General features: G+C 51.5%; 1 protein-coding gene across 1 annotated transcript in view; it reads left to right on the forward strand.

The window, feature by feature from the left end:
• The window catches only part of LOC138511067 (C-X-C motif chemokine 11-like), a 98,490-nt gene that overhangs the window by 11,603 nt on the left and 60,628 nt on the right, over nt 1–26,259 (forward strand). Inside the window, exon 2 of the mRNA XM_069626567.1 lies at nt 23,416–23,545. Within this exon, the coding sequence (XP_069482668.1) occupies nt 23,416–23,545 (130 nt within the window). The remainder of the gene's footprint in view (nt 1–23,415; nt 23,546–26,259) is intronic.

Raw genomic sequence — 26,259 nt, forward strand, 5'->3', positions numbered from 1 at the left:
ACAAGCATCAGGCTACTGTAAAATGGTCCCCTAGACAGGAAGCAATAGCAGATGAGCACCCCTGTCAAAGTACACTTCCATCATGTCCCTCCACAACACATGGGTCAGTCCAGGCAAAACACACACAGTAACAGGCATGGTGCATGCCATGCACATTTCCATGCATGTCCAATTGACTCTTGAAACATTCAATGATATGTGACTCACATGCATCATGGCTCATGCATATCACATGCACACACTTCACCTCAGTCACATCCATCTGGCCCCAAACACAACGAACATAGGCGAAACAAGGGTTAGTTGGGTGCGTCACAGAATCTGTGCATTGTCACACACATGTGTCATGCATCCATGGCATGCACAAGTCACAGACACGCAGGTCAGGCACACAGACATGGCTACCATATATGTACCTGGCATCAGCACCCATCCTTCACCCCCATCCATGTCCAGGTACAGAGACTGGCATGCTCTCATGTCCTAAATCTGCATAGGGCTCCCCATGCCACATTTCAACACATGCAACAACCATGTGGGTCACACATCACTGGTCGCACATGCATTACCATGATGTCCCTGCACACATACATGCATACATGGCCCATGGCACACATACAGGCAAGTATCATAGAACCAGCACACCGCAACATGCCCTGTCTCACACAGTAATGCTTGCACACTTACCGCTCAACTCCAGACGGGCCTCCCTCTCAAGGACCTGGGCGTGGAGCGCTGGGCGTACGCGTTCCAGGACCCTCTTCTGGATGGAACTCATGCGGCCCCGGCCCCCCTCCACGAGGCGCCGGGCCTTCACAAGGGTCCTGGACCTCAAGTCCTCCCAGCGCTTCTTGATCTTCTGGACGTTGCGGGTTGCCACCCCCTCCGCGTTGATGGCAACCACACAGTCGGCCCAGATCCTCTCCCGTCCTTCCTTGCTGGCGCGGGACGATCCAAAGAGGGCATCATACTGCCCCAGGACATGCTCCACCAGGACACCAACTTCGGTGGCAGTGAAGCTGGTGCCCCTCTGCCCCTCTGGCCTGGGGTTGCCACTGGTGCCAGATGTCGAAGTGCCCGACATGGCAACCCCAGAGGCAGGTGTGGGTGGGGAACTGGGTCCTGGGGCTGGGCTGTGGAGCGATGTAATCCCAGTTGGGAGTCTTCAGTTCCAGCAGGGGTGGACACAGCAACTGGACCCCTGCAGATGGCTGATGTGCAGGCACCAAATGGCAGGGCACGGTGGCAGCAGGCAGGCAGGCAGGCAGGCAGCAGCAGATAGCACGTGGGAGGCTGCTCAGGGCACTGGGGGGGCAGTAACTCGGCCTTCTGGGCAGGAGCGTGGTGTTCCGTGTGTTTTCGGGTGGCCAGCTTGATACGGAGTGATTTGGCACGTGAAATTCCTGCACGTCAGCGTGAAATCCGAGGAAAGGGCCTTAGCGCGTAAGTGCATCAGCACGCATACGCGATTCTATTGGACCAGAGTCCCTCACCGCGTAAGCGCGTCTGACGTGATCCGCACGGGCGTTCCCCACTCAGCACGTGATGACGGAGCACACGTGGAAATACTGCACGTCAGAGTGTCATCGCGTGTAATTGGCCAAAAGTGCGCGTACACGCGATTGGCCAATGTACGTGTATTACATCGCGTGTAATTGGCCAAAAGTGCGCGTACACGCGATTGGCCAATGTACGTGTATTACATCGTGTGTAATTGGCCAAAAGTGCGCGTACACGCCATTGGCCTATGTACGTGTATTACAGGGGTGCGCGGGCACTTACACACGCAAGTACGTCAGCGCACCTGTATGCCTGCTGCGTGGGAATTTCCACACGCTATTGGAGTGGGAACTAGATTCCAGGGGTGCGAGGGTCACACGCTCGCCTAGAACACGCGCAAGGCATTAATTTGCGCACTTATCAATAAACAAGCCAGATGCCAGGATGAACATACCGTTCCTAGCAGCAGTGGCAGTGGGCTACCAAAGGAGGAGGAGGAGGAGAGTCAGGGCCAGAATATTCACACCCAGAACCAGCCTATTCGGGATGCCTGATGACCAGGTGTATGGGAGGTACAGGTTTCCAGCACACATCATACTGGACCTGGTCAGTGAGTGGGAGGATGACCTCACATCACCCACCCTGTGCTCCCAAGCACTCAGCCCCCTGCAGAAGGTCCTGAATGTACTGCACTTCTTGGCCACTGGATCCTTTCAGCGGACAAGTGCCATAGTGGGTGGTGTGTCACAGGCCACGCAGTCACGCTGCCTACACCAGGTCTTGAACATCATCACTGCACGGCCATCAGTCCGCAGGCACATATATCTCCCCAGGACTCATGCAGAAAGGCGGACGTGCATCCAGGAATTCTATGGTGTGGCTCAATTCCCCAAAGTGCTTGATGCAATTGACTGCACACATGTGGCTCTACGTCCACCCAGGGCAACAGAGCACATCTATAGAAACCGCAAGCACTGGCATTCCATCAACGTGCAAGTTGTATGCAATGCCAAGGGAATAATCACATCAGTATATGCCAACTATCCCGGGTCCACCCACGACAGCTTCATCTACAGAATGTCTACACTATGCCGGGACCTGGAGGCTGGCCAGCATGGAGATACATGGCTGCTTGGTGAGCATGAATGCCACTGCACATGCATGCATGTCAGATACTGGGTCATGACACAACACCACTAATGATACCCATCACCACCTCCGCAGGGGACAGTGCCTACCCTATCAGCCCCCACATGATGACCCCAATCCGGAACCCCACCACGCCACCCGAGGTAAGGTACAACACAGCCCACATTGCAACACGGGGCATAGTGGAGCGCACATTCGGAGTGCTGAAGTCACGCTTTCGCTCCCTTGACCGTTCTGGCGGGCAGCTGTTATATGCTCCCCGAATAGTGTGCAGGATCATAGTGGCAGCATGTGTCCTGCACAACGTTGCAACACGCCGGGGCCTGCCCGTGGACATGGTGGTGCCCCCACATCCACAACCACATGCACGCCCGCTGCGCATGGGAGGGGAAAGGGCACGGGGGTGGCAGCCCGTACGCAACTGGTGGCCAACTTCTTCACCTAGGAATCACAGTGCTGGCTAGTGCACACTGCTCTGGCACATACCATCTGACAATCAATGATGACACTACCTGACAATGTCACAAAATTACTTGACAATAAACTGTCAGATACACATCAGCCTGAGATTGTTAACATGGAAGTGTCACTATGTGTGCACCCCTACCTACACATACACCAGCAATGCATCACAACGAGAAGACACAACTCCATCAATCAAATATGCATTGCCACAGGCGATTCACTACATGACAACATTGCCATGTCACCCATTCCCTTCACAGTCCCGCCACTGAGGACACCATGTCATGGTATGTGAGAGCAAACAAACTGGCCATCACAACATGACACCGGTGTCACAAATAGCAGTGCCCCAAATGGAACATAGCCGCACTTGAACAGCTAACCGCGCTGGAGCCACTACTACACACCTGTGTAAGAGTAATTTCAATCAAATTACACACCAACCCACCCTGAAGCCCACCCAAACAAGACACAATGCATGTAATCAATGGTAGTCTCATTACCTGATTCTGCTGGTATGTCCTCACCGTCCAGATGTACAGTGATGGCGCCACGCAAAAGTGTCAGTGCACATCTACCGACATGTAGTCTGACTCCAGAGAGTATGCCCGTGTGAAGAACTGTGTGAAATACCTGCAAAACATGAGCAACATATGTAAGTAGAGGCACATATCAAACCATCATGAATAGTTAGGTGCAACAACAATGTACACTATGAATGTCTACACAGTATTGACTATGGACTGGCCAACAGCTCATGGGAGTCCAATGTCACCGTGTAATTTGCTGTCACTTGGGCACACCCTTTGCAAGCCCATGGAAACGGAAGCAGGAGGGGTGTGGATGTCTGCTACCCAAGCATCTAAACCAAACTCAGGACAAGCCTGCATGTGCCCAGCCACAATACAGTGTATGCCCAGGTACCCACACAAGGCAACACTCTTGGAAAAGAAAAAAGAAAATTGAGAAAAAATGGCCATGAAAGGGCCGGCGGGGGGGGGGGGGCACCTATGAGGTCCGAGGACAGGATGCACGCCACAATCCACCTGTGTGGATCATGGGAAACTAAAACACCCCATAGGCTCGTGGCCCACACGGCTACTCTGTTGTGGGAGATGAGTCGCTATCGCTCTGGCCAGACCCTGCAGCTGACTCAGGAGGTGGGGGAGCTGCCTCAGAAGATGGTGTGACAATGGGAGGCAGCCCACGCAAAGCACGAGTTTGCTCCTCCATGGCTGCAAGCAGGCGGGTCTGGTAGTTCTGGTTCTGGGTTATAATCATGCGGAGGTCCCCATGCAGTAACTCCCGGGATGACCTGACCTCCGCACGAGTTGCCTGCATCTCGGCCGAGAGCGTCCGTGTCAGACGCTCCAGCTGCTCCTCTGTCCTTCTATGGGATGAAGCCTCAAGCTCTAACAGGGTCGACCTGAGGTGATGGAATTCTTCCCTCAGGCCTTCCCTGTGGCGCTGGGACTCCATGGAAAGTGATTCCCGCAGAGTCGCCAGTGCCGCCCGCCTGTCCTTGTTGGACGCCAACATATCCTCCCTGTGTGCCTGGCAGATGGACTCTGTAGCCTGCTCCAGTCGCTCCATCAGCCTTTCTGGGGGGACAATGGAAGTGGCCACCCTATCCATGGCCTGTGCAATCATCTCGGATGATGCTGCCTGTTGGTTGGCCATACCGTAGATGGATTGCTCCCAAGCGGTATTGCCAGGTGGCATACGGCCACCACGTTGACGGGCACCACACCTGCCTGGGGCAAGGCGGACTGCGCCTTGCTGTGCCGGCAAGGCCTCAGGCTGCAGGACTGCATTCCCTCTCTGATCTGCAGCCCCAGGAACAGGATCAGAGATTGTGTGGTGTGGCCCTGCATCCGTAACCACCGGAGGCTGAGCTGCCGACACTGACATCCCCATTGAGGGCAATGGCCCGGCTGCAGGTGGGTCGGACAGAGGAGATTCTCTCCCAAGAACACTCACCTGCGACTGCACATAGGTGTCATCCTCCGAGTCTACACCTGAATACTGCTCGGGGGAGGAACCCCCAGAGACACCCCTCGACAGCACGACCTGCAGCACTTGTGGGTTTTCACCCACAAACACACCACGTCCCTCACTTGTGGAAGGTCGGCCCGGGTTGCCCTCCTGGGACGGCTCAACCACCACATCCCCAGCATCAACAAGTGCTTCGTCCCCTGCAAAGACATGAAAGAGAAAAATGGAAACAGGCATTAGCACCATGGCATGCAACAAGGGCTGATGAACAACAGAGGCAGTAGTTCTACGACACATGTCCCACATGACTGGGAGACCTCCTATGCATTCACCATCACTGGGTCTGTAGGGGAGGCTCAGGGCATACAATGTACAGATTGGAGAGCAACGCCTGCTCACCATGCTGCCTAGCACTGCCATCACACATTGGCCGGTGATTGCCATGTCAAAGGCACATGCCATCACACACATGGCATGTGACATAGCCACCAAGTGAAGAGGGAGAGGAGGGCAACTTTTTAGGATTTCTACCACTCTGGTCCTGACATTGCATCATCACATCAATAAGTTGACATGTTGTACATGGATCTGCTAGTCCAAATTGGCCACGATGCACAGTGCCTTGTCTACATCAACTAAATGCAGTAAACAATGAGATTCCACCTCCCCATCACCTGTAAAGGAATCATATAGCATTCGTGAAGCACCGGTCCAGAAATGTATGAAGGTACAGCGGAGCACTGAGGGGTGGTGGGGCAGTAGGGGATGCCAGTCAACAATCCTACTGGTGCTGGTGTCATTCATGTCACGCAAGTGCAGGGGTGGGTGGCACAATGAAGTGCAAGGGGAAGTGGCGGCTGGGAGTGCTGTACAAGGTAAGTAGGACTTAACGTCAAGGGCAGATGGTGTTAGGCGCAGACAAGTGCTGGGGGGGGTGGCCTATAGGGGTACAGAGACAATCATGCAGTGCTGTGGGCTCGGAGGGGACAGGGGAGGTACACACTGCATCTGGCTCGGCAAGGTCCTTGCAGATTTCTATGTGTCCTGCAGAGTTGTCACATGCCGCAGATATGTGCCCTTGGATTGGGGATCTCATCTTGGTGAAAAGGGTGAGGCGCTATTGCCTTTGGAGCATGTGGCAGGCCAGTTTGCCAGAGGATGAGCATGATGCAGGACATTCCCTCTCTGCCACCCGGCACCTGTGGTCTGGGTTCACAAGATCCGAGTCATGCCAGGACTCTGCATTGGCATGGGGCTTCAGACAGGTGGTCATGACCGTGGCAAAGACATCCAGTGTACCTGACATAGAGTGGAGCATGGAGTGGGCCCTGTCAGGATGGGAGTGAGCCTAAGGGGGAGCTGGATGGGGGGAGATTTTGGCAGCATGAGCCTCGACTGACACACACTTCATGGGTTGGAATACCAAGAAGGTGTGTGACAGTGGTGAGGGTGGCTTTGCCTGTGGTGTGGTGAGGGTGAGCTGGGAGGAGAGGAGAATGTGATCACTCCAGGAGAGAGGAGTGCAGAGATGGACGGAGAGGGGAAAGTCAGATGAGATCAGAGCATCAAGAGTGTGCCCTGCAGAATGAGTAGGGACAGACGGGAGTCTAGAGGGTGAGAGGGAGTTGCTGAGGTCACAGAAAGGTCACGTGGGGGGGTCAACAAGCATGCAGGTGGATGCGTACAGCAACAAAGAAGAGGATTTCTGTGTCTGGGGACATGAGTGAGGAGGAGAGGTGAGGACACTCAGAAAGGAAGTAGTACATTTGACCAGTTTTCCCAGACACAGTACGCACAGTTTGTGAATGTCAAGGTGTGGTAGAGAGAGACGTCACACAAGCCATTCCAGAGTGGAGTAGGTCTAAGTAGGAGTGACAGTGGCAGGAATACCCTCAGGGAAGCCAAGGGCACACACCCCCTGCACAGTAGTGGCGGGCCAAGGAGAGGGTCTCCTGAACATCAGGTAGGAGTGTGTGAAGGATGCAGACAGAGCTGGCCGTCAGACATGTTTCCATGAGACCAAGGATGTCAAGGTGCATAACCTCATGTAAGTGACAGATAGCGGAGGAATGCCTGATGCAGCCGCAGTGAAAGGAGTGTAATTGTGGAGGAGGTTGACAGCCTTGGAGGACTTACAGGGAGTGCTAGAGATCAGAGGTGCAGCATGTGTAGGAGTTGGAGTGGGAGGCGGAGAAGGATCATGGGAGGGTGCAGGGAGGCAGTGCAGGATTGATGAGGAGAGAGGAGGGGGGACAGCAGGAGAGGAAAGGAAGTTGATGAGATGTGGCTAGCATTTCTCAAGGAGAATGAGGTTGGCCTAAGGGCCTTGGACTGAGATGCTCCCATTACCATGCACATCAATTGTGGCCTCTGAGGATTGGAAGGAGGCCAGGAGTACACCCCAACGGGTCCCACCATTGATGGTGGAAGAGGAGCAAGGAGAGAGGACAGGGACCATGTGAAGGGTCTATGGGACAGGCAAAGGCATGTATGAGCAGATGTCAGTGAGAGTTGGCTTTGAGTAGGCTCAGATGCACTTGTCAGCAATAGGGTGGGTCGCATTGGAGGGCAGGGTGCCCTCATTTGACTGTTAGCAAGCAGGTGTCGTGAGTAGGGCACGATGGTCTGAACTGTAGAAGTCAGGGAAGATAGACCATGAAGAGCAGCATGGAGTGTGAGGGAATGGGGCTCGAAACCAGACGGTACCAAAGCACACAGGCAGGAGGTGGATGTCAAGGCAACATCCACAGTATGACAGCATGTTGGTTGGCATTTATATACAGAGGACGCATTAGCATGTGGTATCATTGCATGTCAGGCATGTGAAGATGAAACTTGATTGGCTGGGGGAAAGTATAGGAATGGTATGTAAGACATCAGATGAATAGACAGGGGAGTATGAGCAACAATGTAGTGACAAAATGACAATTCAAGGGCAACTTCCATGGTGTAGGGCCATATGTGCACTGTTGCCAGTTGGGATAGTGCTGTGGGCAGATGGTGTTGCACTGAACATACTGGATGAGGCACATGGGTGCCACTATCTACTCTGCCACACACCCCCTTGACAGGCACCCAACATGAATGCTTCACACACACACCATGCACATGGATAATACACACATGCATGTGCACTCACCGGATGATGCCTCGTAATCAGGGAGATCTCCCACACCTTGGAGTTGTCCCTCGGTGACGTAGGATCCAGCTACGGACTCGTGTGGTGTGAGTTCTATTTCCTGTGCTGGGGACCCACCTCCAGTCACCAAGGTTGCGGCATGACTTGAGGCCAGCTTATCCTTTGCCCTGCGCTTAAGGTCATTCCAGCGCTTCTGGCAATCACTAGCTGTGCGCCTCACTACTCCAAGGGCACTTATTCTGTCAGCAATGGTCTGCCAGTGTGCCTGGCGTCTGGCATGTGTGGTCTTGGACCCTGCAACGATGACCATTTCCCTATCATGATCTGACACATACTGAACAAGTGCATTCAGTTCGGCGTCTGTGAAGCTTGGCTTCCTTGATGGGCCGGACTGTGCAGCCGTGCCTGGGGAATCAGCCTGTGCCGGACGTGCACTCTTCCTCTTGCGCTTGGAAGGGGGTGGGGATCCAGAGTGTCCTACGCCGCTGTGGACACTAGGGGCAGGAGCCGTGGTGGACTCAGTACTGGGTGTGTGGGATTGCACACTCAGCATGGGAGTAGGTGCAGGCATTGGGGGTAGTGGGATGGGGTCAGGCCTGATCTGAGGTGCATGAACTAGGACCGACACAGTCTTGGCAGGGTGTATGAGAGGTGGGGTGGATGGAGCCACACCCTGGCTACGGGGGCCAGCAGATGACCTATCTGGCATAGATGCGCGTGCCCTGATGACACCAATGTGCACCGGTGCACGTGCAGTGGACCTGCTGACCTGGATGTCAGCGATGGGATCACCCTCGGACAGGTCTGCTGCCACAATGGGCTGGTCCAACAAGGGCTGATCAGGGTTGGTATCAGCCACATGACCCTCAACTGGGGGGGGGGGGCATGGGTGTCCCTGACTGGTCCTCCAGACTGGGGGGGACAGGGGCACCCTGCAAGTCACAACCACGTCCCCTAGTGGATCCTCCACGGCCACCACGTGTGGCTCGGCCACCTTTGCCACCCTTACGGCTTGCACGCCTCCCAACCATGGCACTGATGTTATTGTGCGTATGGGAGTCGGTGTGCACAATTGTCCTGGGCAATTGGGTGTCAAAGGGGTTGGGTACCAGATGGTATTCGTACCCTAGTGCAGTGGCAAGGCTATATGACACCCCTGGGGAAAGATGACGGGTCACGCAACGCACAGGCACCCCAGAAAAGTTAAGGAACGTGCACAATACCCCTCCTAGACCACGTGTGCTGATGGAAAACCCTGCACTACGCTGTGGCATCCAGTAACACAATGAACGTATGCGTGTCACACGCAGCCTAGAATGACCTCTGAAGGGGTAGGCTACACACGGGGCAAGCACAGAAGTTAGATACGTGCGTGACTCACCGTCTGCCAGGTAAAAGAGCGTGAAAAATGAGCGCGTTTGGTTGGCAACACCCCCGCCAAAAGAAGATGTGTACGCTGTCTGAGGAGACAGGACAACAGTAGAAGGGGACACTGTTTGAGGGAACAGACCCAGGTAAACCAGTACAAGAGGAAAAAGAGAAAAAGCTGTCAGAGGTAACAGGGAGTACGAACTGGAAACGCCGTGAAGTAAATCGCGTGTGAAACGACAAGAAGTACAGAATTCACCCACTCGCTCTCCACGAAAAGCACGTACAAGGAAATGGTGTTCAACACTACCTTATATACAGGCCCACACGTACAGCGTCACTTACGGCGTGTACGTGCTTGGCCCATGTTCACCAATCACACGCTTTGTCACTTCTGCGTGTGGATCCTTTTTCACCAATCACACGCTTTGACACTCCTGCGTGTAGCTCACTTTTCGCCAATCACACGCTTTGTCACTCCTGCGTGTAGATCCATTTTCACCAATCACACGCTTTGTCACTCCTGCGTGTAGATCCATTTTCACCAATCACACGCTTTGACACTGCACGTGCAGGTAACTATAGACGCACATATGCTGGTGACGGGTTTTCGCGCGATTCGCTGAGTGTGGGGTTTTCACGTGCAAAATCACTCCCTATCAGGCTGTCCACGCGTTCAAACACGAAAGACCACGCTCCTGGCCAGGAGGCCAAATTACAGTCCCCCAGAGCCCTGAGCACGCTCCCACCTGCCATCTGCTGCTGCCTGACTGCCTGCTGGCCACGTGCCCCACAGTGCTGGTGGGTGGGGGGGGTGGGAGACATGGGTGGGGGCCTGGTGGAGGGTGCCCCTGGTGGATGGGGGGTGGGGGTGGTGGGAGACATGGGTGGGGGCCTGATGGCAGGTGCCCCTGCACTGCTGGGGGGTGGGGGTGGTGGGAGACATGGGTGGGGGCCTGGTGGAGGGTGCCCCTGGTGGATGGGGGTGCAGGGGGACATGATCAGGTGTGCAGGGTAGTCCCCTGTTTTGTGGGCTGCCTGCAGGGGCCGTGGAGGGTGTACAGGGTACACCTGTGAGGGCCCACCCAGCCTAATCGCGTGTGTAACTTCCCACGCACCCCTGTAATACACGTACCAAGCCAATTCGCGTGTGAGAATTCCCACGCACCCCTGAAATACACGTACCCTGCTGAAGTCGCGTGTAAAACTTCCCGCGCACCCCTGTAATACACGCGCCCAGCCTATTCGCGTGTGAAAATTCCCGCGCACCCCTGAAATACACACGCCCAGGCTATTCGCGTGTGATAATTCCCGCGCACCCCTGAAATACACGCGCCCAGGCTATTCGCGTGTGGAAATTCCCGCGCACCCCTGAAATACACGCGCCCAGGCTATTCGCGTGTGGAACTTCCCGCGCACCCCTGAAATACAAGTACCCTGCTGTTATCGCGTGTGGGACTTCCCGCGCACCCCTGAAATACACGCGGACAGGCTATTCGCGTGTGGAACTTCCCGCGCACCCCTGAAATACACGTACCCTGCTGTAATCGCGTGTGGGACTTCCCGCGCACCCCTGAAATACACGCGCCCAGGCTATTCGCGTGTGGGACTTCCCACGCACCCCTGAAATACACGCGGCCAGGCTATTCGCGTGTGGAACTTCCCGCGCACCCCTGAAATACACGTACCCTGCTGTAATCGCGTGTGGGACTTCCCGCGCACCCCTGAAATGGACGTAGCCTGGGATTTGACGTGTGAAACTTCCCGCGCACCCTTGAAAATCGCATGGGCCGCTTGCCGTGATGGTCCAGTGTTAGCGCAGCCCCTTGCGCTGGTTTGTGATTTTTATGAGATTTCCCAGCGCAAGGGGCGTTCCTGGGGGCGTAACTGGCGCTGCAGCGAGTCGCTGCGCCACTGTGCGCCACGGCTGCCTGGGGAAGCTAAAATCCATGAATACGCTGTGCGCCGGATTCGGTTTTGGCGCACGCGGCTGGCGCAGACTATCGCAGGCGCACGCTGTGCGCCAGCCGCGTGCGCTACTTGTGCGCTGGATTCTATGAATTACCCTGTAAGTGTCATTCTTTGGTCTGTTAACAGAAGCTTTTCATCTGTTATCATCCGAAGAATGTTTCTCATTGTTTATTGCATTATACATTTAGCATGGAGGGAAGGAATGGGGAATGATAGTACAGGGAGGGAGAAATGACAGCATGGAGGGAAGGAATGGGGAATGACAGCACAGGGAGGGCGAAATGACAGCATGGAGGGAAGGAATGGGGAATGACAGCACAGGGAGGAGGAAATGACTGCATGTAGGGAAGGAATGAGGAATGACAACACAGGGAGGAAGAAATGACAGCATGGAGGGAAGGAATGAGGAATGACAACACAGGGAGGAAGAAATGACAGCATGGAGGGAAGGAATGAGGAATGACAACACAGGGAGGAAGAAATGACAGCATGGAAGGAAGGAATGAGGAATGACAACACAGGGAGGGCAAAATGACAGCATGGAGGGAAGGAATGGGGAATGACAGCACAGGGAGGGCGAAATGAGAGCATGGAGGGAAGGAATGGGGAATGACAGCACAGGGAGGGCGAAATGACAGCATGGAGGGAAGGAACGGGGAATGACAGCACAGGGAGGGCGAAATGACTGCATGTAGGGAAGGAATGAGGAATGACAGCACAGGGAGGAAGAAATTACAGCATGGAGGGAAGGAATGAGGAATGACAACACAGGGAGGAAGAAATGACAGCATGGAGGGAAGGAATGAGGAATGACAACACAGGGAGGAAGAAATGGCAGCATGGAGGGAAGGAATGAGGAATGCAGCACAGGGAGGAAGAAATGGCAGCATGGAGGGAAGCAATGGGGAATGACAGCACAGGGAGGGCGAAATGACAGCATGGAGGGAAGGAATGGGGAATGACAGCACAGGGAGGGCGAAATGACAGCATGGAGGGAAGGAATGGGGAATGACAGCACAGGGAGGAAGAAATGACAGCATGGAGGGAAGGAATGAGGAATGACAACACGGAGCAAGAAATGACAGCATGGAGGGAAGGAATGAGGAATGCAGCACAGGGAGGAAGAAATGGCAGCATGGAGGGAAGCAATGGGGAATGACAGCACAGGGAGGGCGAAATGACAGCATGGAGGGAAGGAATGGGGAATGACAGCACAGGGAGGGCGAAATGACAGCATGGAGGGAAGGAATGGGGAATGACAGCACAGGGAGGAGGAAATGACTGCATGTAGGGAAGGAATGAGGAATGACAACACAGGGAGGAAGAAATGACAGCATGGAGGGAAGGAATGAGGAATGACAACACGGAGCAAGAAATGACAGCATGGAGGGAAGGAATGAGGAATGACAACACAGGGAGGAAGAAATGACAGCATGGAGGGAAGGAATGAGGAATGACAACACAGGGAGGAAGAAATGACAGCATGGAGGGAAGGAATGAGGAATGACAACACAGGGAGGAAGAAATGACAGCATGGAGGGAAGGAATGAGGAATGACAACACAGGGAGGAAGAAATGGCAGCATGGAGGGAAGGAATGAGGAATGACAGCACAGGGAGGACGACATGACAACATGGAGGGAAGGAATGGGGAATGACTGCACAGGGAGGATGAAATGACAGCATGGAGGGAAGGAATGGGGAATGACAGCACAGGGAGGAAGAAAAGGCAGCATGGCGGGAAGGAATGAGGAATGACAGCACAGGGAGGACGACATGACAACATGGAGGGAAGGAATGGGGAATGACTGCACAGGGAGGATGAAATGACAGCATGGAGGGAAGGAATGGGAATGACAGCACAGGGAGGAAGAAATGACAGTATGGAGGGAAGGAATGAGGAATGACAGCACAGGAAGGAAGAAATGACAGCATGCAGGGAAGGAATGGCAGCACAGGGAGGAAGAAATGACCGCATGCAGGGAATGAAGGTCAGCGTTGGGGGAGGTGGAAACACTGTGGGCGGAGGAATACAAAATAAATGGCAACACGAGGGATAATAAAAAAAATCCAATAGCTGAAAGCTTGACCAGCAACAGTACACAAGAGCCTTGTACAACATTTGAAGGAAGGAGTAACAGCGTAAAAGGGGGGGAAGTTGTGGCAGGGCAAAGGGGGGTTTGAGCCACAGCACAAAGGTGGATGGAGCGACAGTGCTAGAGGTGAAGGAGCGACAGCGCAGGGGGTATGAGCAACAGCACAAGAGGACGAGTGAGAGCGCAAGGGGGAGGAGAGGAGCGACAGAGCGTTGGGGCAGTGTTGGATCGGTTTTGCACCTCTCTGACCTCACGCTCACAAATAGGCTCTCTCTACCCTTATCGCTCGCTTGCGGTTGTGGTTACTTGCAGAGTTCCGCAGGGCTCAGCCCTATCTCCATTACTTTTCAACTTGTATATCCGCTCCCTGATGGTTCTTATCCACTCATTTGGCTTTAGGGTCTTTTCTTACACAGATGATACACAGATTCTGTTCAGATTGGACCCGAAGCGGGCAGATGTGCGGGAAAGGCTAAGAAGCTGTTCGGGTTTGGATGCAGTCAAACTGGCTCAAGCTGAATGGCGGGAAGATGGAGATCCTGATTTCCGGTCCGCCAGAGGCATCTGGGGGATGGACCGATGACTTCTGGCCATTATCACTGGGCCCTTTACCTAAACCGGCTAAAACAGTTAGTTACCTAGGGATTAAGATATCTGAATCCCTGTCCGTGGAGTTCCAGGTTAATACAGTATGCAGATCTGGGTTTATCAAACTCAAACATTTGAAGAAAGTTCTTCCTTTTGTTCCAGATAGATTCCACGCACAGATAGTGGCAGCATGTTTAAATGGAAGTATCGATTACTATAATTCCATCTACCTGGCACAGCCATCTTTTCTCATCCAGCGCCTGCAAGTGTTACAAAATACAGCATTGCGCTTGGTTACACATATTCCGGTTGGAGCAGGAGTAACTAGGGCCCGAAAATCTCTTCACTGGCTGCCTATTGAAGCACGGGTCAAATTTAAAGCTTTGTGCATTATGCACCGGGAACTAAACGGCAAAGGATGCTTGGCCATCCAGGAGAAATTTGTATAGATATACCGCAGCCCGCTCCCTTAGATCCTTAAACGTAGCATTTCTGCATATACCTAAATACAGGAAAGAGCGACTGGACGGCCATGCTTTTTCGGTTGCGGGGCCCAAGCTTTGAAATTCCTTGCCCCGTCATCTAAGGACCACTGTGGACTTCTTGTCTTTCAAGCAAAACCATAAAACGTTTCTTTTTATGTAGACCCAGTTCTCATCCGGTTGTGATTCCTCTCCATCTTCTTGGTTGACGTCTGCTTTAAGCACCATGATACCTTTGGTGAAAGTGCAGCATACAAGTAGCTGATTGGTTGAGAACAAGGGGGAGGAGGGACAGCGCAAGGAAGGGCCAGTGCAAGAAGGCGAATGGGGACAGCGCAACGGAGGGAGGAGGGAAAGCACAAGGCGGAGGAGGGCCAGTGCAAGGGTTGAGGAGGGGCAGCGCTATGGAGGGAGGAGGAACAGCTCAAGGGGAGGAGAAGGGATAGCACAAGGGGAGAAGAAGGGACAGCACAACGGAAGGAGGAGGACAGCACAAGGGGGTAGGAACGACAGTGCACGGGGCAAAGGAGGGACGGCGCAAGGGGGCACGAGGGACAGCGCAAGGGGGAAGAGGTTAGAGATGTCCTCATTATAAATCACAATGGCCCTCATTACGACCCTGGCGGAAATCGCGGTGCTAAATGCACCTTGGAGCACGGCGGAAAGCTGCCGATACCGCCATGGGGGTTGGCGGATTCTACGCCCCATTCCGACCTTGGCGGGGCGGTAAATCCCCAATCCCCATTTTACCCTTCCCCATTCCCATTTCTGCCCCATAGGGTATAATGGGAGTGGGGACGGCGTTAATTACGCCACCGTAAAGTACGGTGGCGTAATTAACAACAAGGTCCCGTAGCGCCATGGTTTTCTCCGCCCGGAAAAACCAGGCGGAGAAAGGCTCCATGGCGCTACGGGAACTCGTAGTAGGGCGTACGGGTCCGCCACGAATACCGCTGGCGTAAACCCACTCCGCCAGGGTCGTAATGAGGGCCAATGAGATTTCTTATAAGGTCATAATAATAATAATTTTGCATTTATATACCACTACGACCCGCCAGGCATCTGAGTGCTGCTTATTATTACCCGTAGTGTGTGGTGCTCATTTATCGATCTCGGAAGGATGAAAGGCTGAGGTTGGCCCTACCGGGATTTGGACATGCATCGGCAGGCTCTGCACGGATGTCAAAGTGAGCGCTCTACTCGCTGTGCTATCTGACCGGCTAAGGTAATGTAAACAAGGGAAACTGGAAATAGAAATGTAAACAGATTATGAGCAGGAGAAACCATGTGTCTGTGGTACTGCGCCTCTCCAGTGAACTACAACGTACAGATGTCCTCACAACTTATTTTATTGGAGAGGTGCAGTACCAGTGACAAAATAGAGATGCCCTCCTAAGAAATCCATGTGTATGTTGTCAGTGGTACTGCACCCCCACAAACAATAATTGCTTATGTGGTAACAGTATCCATAAAGGGAACCCTACATATAGCAGCATGGGAGGGATTGAGGGGAGCGCCGGGGGTGGGTTTGAGGGAAGCACTGCGAGGGGAGGAATAAGAAATAAATGGCAACATGAGGGAGAGCAAAATCCAATAGATGAAAGCTTGGCCAGCAACAGTACACAAGAGCATTGTATAACATTTGAAGGAAGGAGTGATACCACAAATGTGGGGAAGTTGCGGTAGGGCAAAGGGGGAGTGGAGCAACAGCACAAAGTTGGGCGCAGCGACAGTTCTAGAGGTGAAGGAGCGACAGGGAAAGGGGCGGGAATGACAGTGGAAGGGGGAGGAAGGAGAGCACAAGAGGGAGGAGAAAAAGTGTAAAGGGGAGGAAGGAAAGAGCAGGGGGAGGAGGTACAGCGCAAGGGGGAGGAAGGAAAGCGCAAGGGGGGAGAAGAGGAGTGACAGCGTAAGGGGGAGGAGAAAAAGCACAAAGGGGAGGAAGAAAAAAGCAAGGGGAGGAAGGAAAGAGCAAGGGGAGGAGGGACAGTGCAAGGGGGAGGAAGGAAATCACAAGGGGTCGGGAAAGCGCAAAGGGAAAGGGGGAAGTGCAAAGGGGAGGGGGAAGCACAAGAGGGAAGGAGATAAAGCGCAAGCAAAGGAGGGAAAGTGCAAGGGGGAGGAGGGATAGCGCAAGGGGAGGAGAAGGGATAGTGCAAGGGTATGATAAGGAACAGCGCAAGAGGAGGAACAGCACAAGGCGTAAGGAGCAACAGTGCAAGGAGGAAGAAGGGACAGCACAAGGGGGAAGAGGGACAGGGCAAGGGGAGGGATGCCACAAGGGAGGGAGGAGGAATAGCTCAAGGGGAGGAGAAGAGATAGTACGAGAGGAGGAGAAGGAACAGTGCAAGGGAGGGAGGAGGGACAGCACAAGGGGGAAGGAGTGACAGCGCAAGTGGAAGAAGTGACAGCACAAGGGGAAGAAGCGACATCACAAGGGGGAAGGTGGGATAGTGCAAGGGGGGAAGGAGGGACAACACAAGGGGGAACAAGGGACAGGGCAAGGGGAAGGGATTGCACAAGGGAGGGGAAGAAACAGCTCATGGGAGGAGAAGAGATATTACGAGAGGAGGAGAAGGGACATTGCAAGGGAGATGGAGGGAAAGCAGAAGGGGGAGGAGAGGCAGCACAAGGGGGAGGAGGGACAGCACAAGGTTTTGGAGGAGGGGCAGCACCAAGCGGAGGAGGGACAGCACAAGGGGCGTAAATGAGCGACAGCACAAGAGAGGAATGGCCTCTGTTGCTTAGATGTATAATTGCAGATTTTGGTCATAGTTGTCCTAAATTGTAGTCTTGATCTCATTGTGATTTCTTACCAGGACACCTCTATGTTGTCAGTGGTACTGCACCCATCCAATGAATTGCAACCTGCAGATGTGCTCACATTTTATTTTATTGGTGAGGTGCAGTACCACTGACAACATACAGATGTCCTCATAATAAATCACATTAAGATTGGATTTGTACAGTACCACTGACAACATACAGATGTTCTCGAAAGAAATCCATATGTATGTTGTCAGTGGTATTGCGCCTTTCCAAACAATAATTGCTTATGTGGTAACAGTTTCCAGAAAGGAAAACCTACATATAATCCAAAGGGACCAGGAAAGTAGCCCAAACATAGCGCAACTCCCTCTGGGTGCAAAAAGGAAAATCACTATGCAGCCCCTGCTTGCAGCCACAGCTTTGACCTGATTGGGAGAAAATAATGAAACAAGCCATTATTGGATTACATCGGCTTAATGGAACAAGAAATAACATTTTGTGAGTCGGCCGATTGTGCCACAGCATTTGCAGTTGTCAAGCCAACCACAAAGTCAGCTTTCCGGCACCCCTTTACTCTCTCTCTTCTCTGTAGCAGTGGTGTGGGTGATATTTTGGTGGCTGCACCACCAAAATGCACTAAAACCAAAAATGGTTATGTTTGAGGTCCTCCTAGGATGTACGGTAGGTAGAATATGTGATGCGCTTACTACAGCTTTGTTTTTAGTGCTCCAAATCGTACCCTGAATGTTTGTCCTACCATGTAGAGTCCATAAATACATCTATTTATTAATGTCTCCTGACCCTTATTTTTCTGTGAAAAGTTAACCCTCCTTGCATTCACGGTCCTAGGGAAGCCAGCTGGAGGTCAAGGTTTGGTCGGTTGTGATGCAGAAGGAATGATCAATAGTAAAAGTGAGCTTTAAATCCAAACTATTTGTATGAAATGTTCTAAACATTTATCTCACCCTGGACATCTGCCCCCTCCTCCACCCTGGCCACACTGGCATGCATTATTACTTGCGGAACGGTTTCCAGTGTCTTCGTTAGCTACCCTGCATGGCATTGCATCTACCTGCAGAGATGGTGATTTGTTTCTGTTGACTATTGACTTGCACCCCTGCTAGGATGGCATCCAGATGTTCAGTCTGATAACGAAGGATTGTCTTCCTCAGCAGATGTGAACAGGCCTAGCATCTTAGAAATCAGAGCTGGGGTCACGTGTGGCCAGAGGTGTTCGCGGTATTTTTGGAAAGTGTGGAGATATCAAATATCAATGCACAAAATGAACAAATGCTAGATTATTCACTAGCCTACACAGAGAGGCCGACTAATCACATTGTGGAAGTGGCGTCACTAATGCAGTAGCCAATGAAGCTGGGGAGAAGCCCTACGTATTGATGACTCAGGTGTGTGCTGTGAGTACGCATAACTAATGTTTCACACAGGTTTAGTACAAACCATATGTACACCAACACTAAAAGTAACTTTCAAGTAATTATTCGGGGAGATTTTAAGTTAGGTTTTCAAGATCCCAAAGACCCCAAAGCCTGTGCCCTTAAGGATGCCATTACTGAATTAGGGTTCATACACCGGATATTCAATCCCACTCACAAGAAAGGAATAACTTTAGATTAGTTAGCAGACCTTAATTGTAATATTGAAATACCTTCCAACACCCCTTGCGCTTGGACTGACCACCACCTACTATCTTTCACTATCAAAGATCTCATACTACCTACTCCTCAAACCCAAGCACCTTCCATGATGTCAAGAAATAAATGCAATCTGACCTTAGAGAAACTCTTACCACTACTTGAACCGATTATTCACCCCACTATAACAAACTCAGACCGACAGTATTAGTAGGTGTCACGGTTCAACCGTGGAAGATATGGAATAAATGGCGGCTTCATTAGGCCACCGCGGAATCAGAAGCAGCATTCTAGTGTTCAACGTGCCTTTGTTTACATAGGCTGACACGCCCCCTTACCAGACGCGCTGCAACTCTTTCGAACTTCCCGCGTCGGACCGCCCGGTGCTTCCTCCGTGTGGTTTTTTCTCCGTCCCTACGCTTTAACCCTCGTACCCTACCTTTCTTCTTTCCTTGCCTCAGTTTTGCCTTTTCCCCGTTCCGGTCAAGTTTATTTACTCTATTCCTTTTTCCTTCTTACGGTCGTGTCCTTCCGCGTACCGTGTTCGCCTCTCTCTCTCTTTCCCTTCTCGCTGTTTGCCTGCTTTGCACGCCAGCGTATCCTTCCTCGTTCGTTCCAAGCTTTCAGGTGTTTATTTCCCTTCCGTTCTTCTTTTCTCTACTTCCTCCACTCTTACACCTTGCTGGCTTTGCCTTGGATAATGTCTTTCTCTCTCTCTTACCTTCCTATCGTCCACCTTTTCTGTTAGCCTTCGCTTTCGAGCTCCCCTTTTCTTACCTGCATAGGAGGCGTTCCAGTTCATCTTGGTTGGAACCTACCTTCAGAACCTATTGGACTCCGTGCTCTCTGGATTGTGCCCCTTCCAGGAGACACAGTCATTACTCCATTACGCCATAGCTGTCCTGGTCCCACTGCCTACTCCGGTTAAGGATTTGGACCTTTCTTCCAAAGCAAGACCTACATCTGCATGCTGATTCCGCTCAGGGTTTTTTGCTTCTTACCAGGCTTTTTCCCTGAATTTGGGGGCAAGCTCCCTTGGGTCCGCCTGACGATTCTCAAATCATTGTCAAGGTGGCCTCAGGTGGAGAGCGTCCTTTTCTCTACGACAGAAGGAAGGGAAAGAAGGCAGAGAAGAGTGAAGAAGTACACAGAAAAGAAAGAAGGAGAGTCAGAGAGACTACCATAATTCTTACGTCGGAGGTCACAGGTGAGGAGACACAGGGGGAGGCTTCTTCAGACTCTGATAGTAGGGCTGTATAATGAAACTATCCATAACGCTATCGATGCTATACCGCCCCTTAAACTACGCAAAACTAAACCTCGCATGCACCTGAACAACTGGTATACCCCCCACTTGAAGACTCTTAGGAAACTGAAAAGATCGGCTGAATCACTATGGAAAGGTACCCCATCTTCAATAAACAAGGACAACTTCACTACAGCCTCATTTAACTATAAGGTAGCCATTGTCCAAGCTAAAAAAGACAACTTCAATGACCGCATATCCAAAGTTAAGTCTAACACAAAGGAATTATTCAATATCCTTAAAGAGTTGGAATCACCTGCCCCACCTCCCGATACTTGTACCAAAGACACCCTATGGTGCACTAATATACAGAATGTGCTTTAAGACAAAATCACTTCGCTTCCAAACAAAATAGAAACTAAGAAATCACTGTATCACGATACTGAGCTGACTCTTGATTCTCCCATTCGTTCTAGAAACAATCTGCCCTAATTTAATTTCTCACCCCTTTCTATCAAAGAGGTGGAGAAAATCACCAGGAAACTCTATCCCTCCAATTGTCAGGGAGACACGTGTCCAGCCTCACTTATCAAGGAGGCAGCCAATGAAATGGCTCCCTTCATCATTTCCTTCATCAATGCCTCTTTCAAAACCAGTATAGTACCCATTAACCTGAAAGACGCCTGGGTACTCCCTCCTTTAAAAAAAAACCTTCACTAGACCCTAACAACCCTTCAAATTACAGACCCATCACAACGGTTCCTTTTCTATAAAAACATTCTGGACCGCGCAGCCAATCTGCAGATAGAGCAATACCTTGTATCCACTGAGAGACTCAGAATTTAGGCCCAGACATGGAACAGAAACAGCGCTAATCGACCTGAAGACCCAAATCCAGACTCTGAAAGACAAGGGAAAATTAGCGCTGCTTCTGTTACTTGACCTATCAGCAGCATTTGATTTAGTGAATCACAAAATCTTATGCAAACACCTCTCCTCTGCTGCGCACTTTTCTGATCAAGCTAATGCTTGGATTGAGTCCTTCCTTAACAACAGATCCATGAGGGTCTTTGCACCCTCATCCGCTGCCCTACCGACTCCAGTCACCTGCGGGGTTCCCCAAGGATCATGTGTGTCCCCTACTCTCTACAATGTGTTCACCAAGCCACTTTTTGATAGACTTGACGATCTGGGGGTCACGTATACCAACTACGCTGATGACACCCAGATAGTCATCCCTATCACTGGTGATCACATTGTAGACAGCAAGACCCTCAACCACATCTACAGCATTATGCTTGGATGGCGAAGCATGTGCTCTGCCTCAACGATGAGTTGCTTCTCCTAGGATCCACTGCCAAACTGAACAAATTGGGTGCGCTATTCACTTCGTTCAACATCGACGGCAATGTAATTAAAGTAGCCAACGTTGTGAAAACTCTAGGAATGTACATTGACTCTGAGCTCACCCTATCGAGACAAACCAGCGCCCTGGCATCCTCTACAGCTCATACGTGCAAGCTCATTACGGCCTGCCGCCCATACTTGACTACCACTAACTGCATTTCAATAGCCAGAGCACTAGTTCAATCGAAGCTCGATTATTGCAATGCTCTCTACTTGGGTACGTCACAACAAAACCTCAATAAAATGAGAGTCATGCAAAATAATGCTATCAGATCAGCCCTGAACATTCCAAGGAATCAACATATCTCTGCGACCAGACACTCAATACATTGGCTTAACATTAAGCAAAGAGTTGACCTGAAAACACTCTCCCTCACCCACAAGTGCCTTTCTAACCAAGCCCCTACCTACCTGTGCAACACCATCAATCGTCATTCCACCACTCAACCTAGTAAAACAGCTCAGTTACACTGTGTCTCCATCCCTCGATTCAAGCTACAATGCGCAGTTGGAGCTAGCTTCCCAGTCCTCGCGGCTAAGAAATGGAATACACTCCCAGTATCACCAAGAGACGAACCTTCATTTCTTTTATTCCGTAAAAAGGTTAAAACCTGGCTCCTCGACCTAGACCTTAAAGTGGCTGCATAACAGCTAGGCTAACTGGAAACAATCACGACTAACTGTACCTTTGTAAACCTGACTAGCTTTTTTTTAAAAAAACTTTTTTTAGGTTTTGTATATTTGTAAAACTGTGTCTTCATCTTCTATGCATATTGCTACTGTACTCTTGCTTTGTATGTTGTTTCACTCTGCTGTAACTTGTATGAATAGCGCCCAGATGCCCCTGGGCTTGGCTGTGCTCTACAAATAAATAAACTAAACTAAACATGCCTAATACTCCGTCACCCACTGCAATCTACCCTTCTCGTGGATTTCTGTTCCTCTCAGGAGGATAGCTCAGTGGCAACGTGCTTACCTTGGAAGCAAGACGATACAGAACAACACAGGTTCGATCCTCGGGTCCATGCTTAGACACCCCTGGGTATTGAGCGCGTTATAAATAACCTATCGTGTCATAATGCAGTTAAGAAGGAATGCCTTGCGTTTCCCAATATGGTGTTACACAGACACAAAGCTCACTATTCTGAGAAAAGACACCCACATGCACGTTTTCAGAGATGTAACCCTCGTTAGGCCGAGGTTGCTAGCTTCCTTGGGCAGTAATTAATTAAATTAATTAAACGAGCCCACGTTCGGCTGTGTACACGGCGACCTTTTCAGCTTTTCCCACATTGAAAGCAGGGCTCACTTTGCTGCTCGAGTTCAGCTCAACACAAGAAGACCATTCCCTGTTGCATGTGGAGGGGGCGGGCACTAATTAGCAGCCGCGCCACTGCATATGCCAAGCACGTGCACATGGACGTTCACACACCTGAAGAGCGCCCAATTATAGAGGATACTCGGTGGAAATGAACGTTTCAAAATAATACACAAAGTCAACCTTTACCCAATCTTGACCTCATTTCTGTGGAGCTCGCAGCAGTATGAAATAAATAAAGTGTTTCTTTGTTCTAATGTCCCCTCTTTAGGGATGTCCATTGGAGGTCCAGGGCAGCGGTGCCTTTGTGGGGGGAGAAGTGCAGACCGTTTCCCGGCAGCGCCCTCTCGGAAGTTGGAAATATTCTGGCCCTCTAACCGATGTGACCGAGTGGAAGTTGTGTGAGTACAACTGCATTGCGGTGCCTTGAGGACATTTCTCTCATGTACAGTGAGCGCGCAAGTTGGTTATGGAGGGAACTGATTCCTCGTTGTGGATGCAGGGCTACAAACTTGTGTGATCATAGTGTCTGGCCAAGTGAAAAGGAGGCACTGACAGGAGGGCGGGGGGGGGGGGACATATTTATTTATTGTGCATTTCGCGTATACATCAAGTGATTGTGTTGCAGTCGTCTCGGGAGGATAGCTCAGTGGCAACATGCTCGCCTCAGAAATAAGACGACACTGAACACCACAGGTTTGATCCCCTGGTCCGCATTTGGAAACCTCTGGGTATTACGCGCGTTATAAATAACCTATTATATCATATATTAAGTAGCTGGTTTTTTTGTCTAAACGCTGTAGGGATGCAAAAAAAAGTCAAAGTAGGGAGTACAAAGGACTCCCTCATCAGCATTTCCAGGCCTAGATTTTGGATGTTCTGGTAGGCATAACCCAGAAAGTATGAGGTGGTAGGTAGGCCACAGGATTTATGCTGGATTAACGTTGGTTCAAAGCACTGAGGTGGAAGTAGGGAACAGGTCATATGGGTGGCATACGTGTCATGCCAGGTCCAGTAACGGGTTGACTTGGGCGTACCATGCCCCGGACCAGAGACGTTGCTATTGGGGGGCTGAGGGGGCTATAGCCCTGGGTCTTTTGGTTGTAGCCCCGGATAGAAGCTCAGGGGTTACAACCAAGAAGGCGATAGCTATCCCCGAAATTCCGCCAGTCCCGACATTAGCTTTGCCACTGATCTTTTCCAGACCTAGCAACACCCCTGCCCTGGACAAAATGGCTATTGGCCTGCGCCAATGCTATCTGGGTGACTGGGAGGGAGGTCATAGCCAAAGGCGATGCTCAGGGAATGAGGTTACTGGGTAGGGATTGTCACATGCCCAAAGGGCAACTCGGTGGTGCTCGGCACAGGGTCAAAAAGGCCAGATACAGCGATGCAGGAAATGACCAGTTCAGGCTTTACCATGATGAGTCTCCCATGCCTTTAACCACCTTCTTAACAGCAAAGATTGTGGTAATCCCTATTTAATGAAACTATATTGGAACCTACTACGATTCTTTCATTAGAGCATCCCCCAATATTTATCCAACTGTCCGAGTGCTCTTTAAATTAATACAAATGTCACAGATGTTCCTGAAATGAATAATGCAGCCATACTTTCCCTTAAGGAAGAAGGAGTGACCCGGATCTCGTGGATATAACAAACGCGGACTGCGTGATTCACACTACTTTCAGCAGTGGCCCTGGGACTGTGCACCTGTGTCATTGGGTGCCTCGTGGCTGGATTACAGGGCTCCCAGCTGCGCCATATTGTGGCGCGTGCAGTAATGCGGCCCCACGGTCCGAGCTATCAGTGGGGCTGCCTTCTATGTCCCATTTGTGGTGTCTGTGGGGCGGACTAATGGTCACCACGCACCACTTCATCTCTGCATTCCAGGTAAGCATCCGGAGTTGCGCGGTGGGTACCTCTCCACAGGCTCTAACAAAGCCAACCCAAGACCGAGGGGGGCGGGAGGCGCAGCACACTCGGTTAGTTTGAACCCAGTTCTGTTTCGCTGTGGTAGAATGGAAGTCCCTTCGAATTTTGAATTGACTGAACACAAGGTGCTCCTTTCTGCCCACAGGGGTTTTTCTTTTCAGCAGGGCTCTAGACTAGAGGTTTTGCATAGGATTTCTGCGCAGGGTGGGCAGAAAACCTCGAGAGTCTGGTTTAGGGTCTCGACATGTGTGGGCGGGGAGGAGGGGGTCGTGTGCTATACTCAAAGCTCCTCATGCCACTGCATTTCCCCAGAGTCCTGGTGGGCTATGGTCTCTCCTTACCTCTAAATCAGGGGCCATACATATTGGGTGGTCTTCACTACACCCCTCCTTGTCTGACAATATTTGTGAATGGAGGGGTCGCGAAGAGGGCTGGGTGCTGCTGCCACAACACAGGTGATGCTGAGCCCCTGGGCGTTGATGAGAGCATCCCCTGCTCCCCCCACAATGTCATGCGCAGAAGACAGCCTTGTCACATGGCCCCTTAAGGGATTTGGTGAAGGGTGGCTGCACAACGCCAGTGACCTGCACGCTTTGCTCCACTCGTGAATACAGAATTCATAGAGAGTGAGAAACCGAGTGAGAGAGAGCGGGAAAGAGAGCGAGAGATACAGAGTGGGAGAGACAGTGAGGGTGTGCGAGAGCGTGAACCAAGAGGGTGGGGAAGAGAGAGACCCAAGAGAAAGGAGAACAGTGAGGACCAAAGGGGCGGGCGTGGAGAAGGACCCATGAAGTAGGAAGAGAGACTGCAGAGGTATCTCTGCTTACACAGGTGTTTAGTAGATGGTAGAAAGGCTAAGGAGAAAGGGGCTGCCACCAGTGTGACAGGGATCATAAATTAGACTAAAACAAACATTTCAGGAACTAAACTTGCATTACGGGAACTGATACAAGATGGGACAAAATAACAACATGGTAAAAGATTTGGGATGTGCAATGCAATACTTTGGCTTCCTCCATTGTCCAAAGTGTTCCAGAGTTCGAGTTCAGAGTGAATCTATGTCCTGTATTCTGCTACCACAAAAAGGCCTTTGGCCGAGAAATAGGGCTTCAGGGTTTCCAGACTCTCGGGCTTAAGTGTTTTCCCAGACCCATCTTCTCGCTGTAAGCGTTTCCTGCA

This window comes from Ambystoma mexicanum, chromosome 6p (genome assembly GCF_040938575.1).
Source record: "Ambystoma mexicanum isolate Mex_15411 chromosome 6p, UKY_AmexF1_1, whole genome shotgun sequence".
NCBI lineage: Eukaryota > Metazoa > Chordata > Amphibia > Caudata > Ambystomatidae > Ambystoma > Ambystoma mexicanum.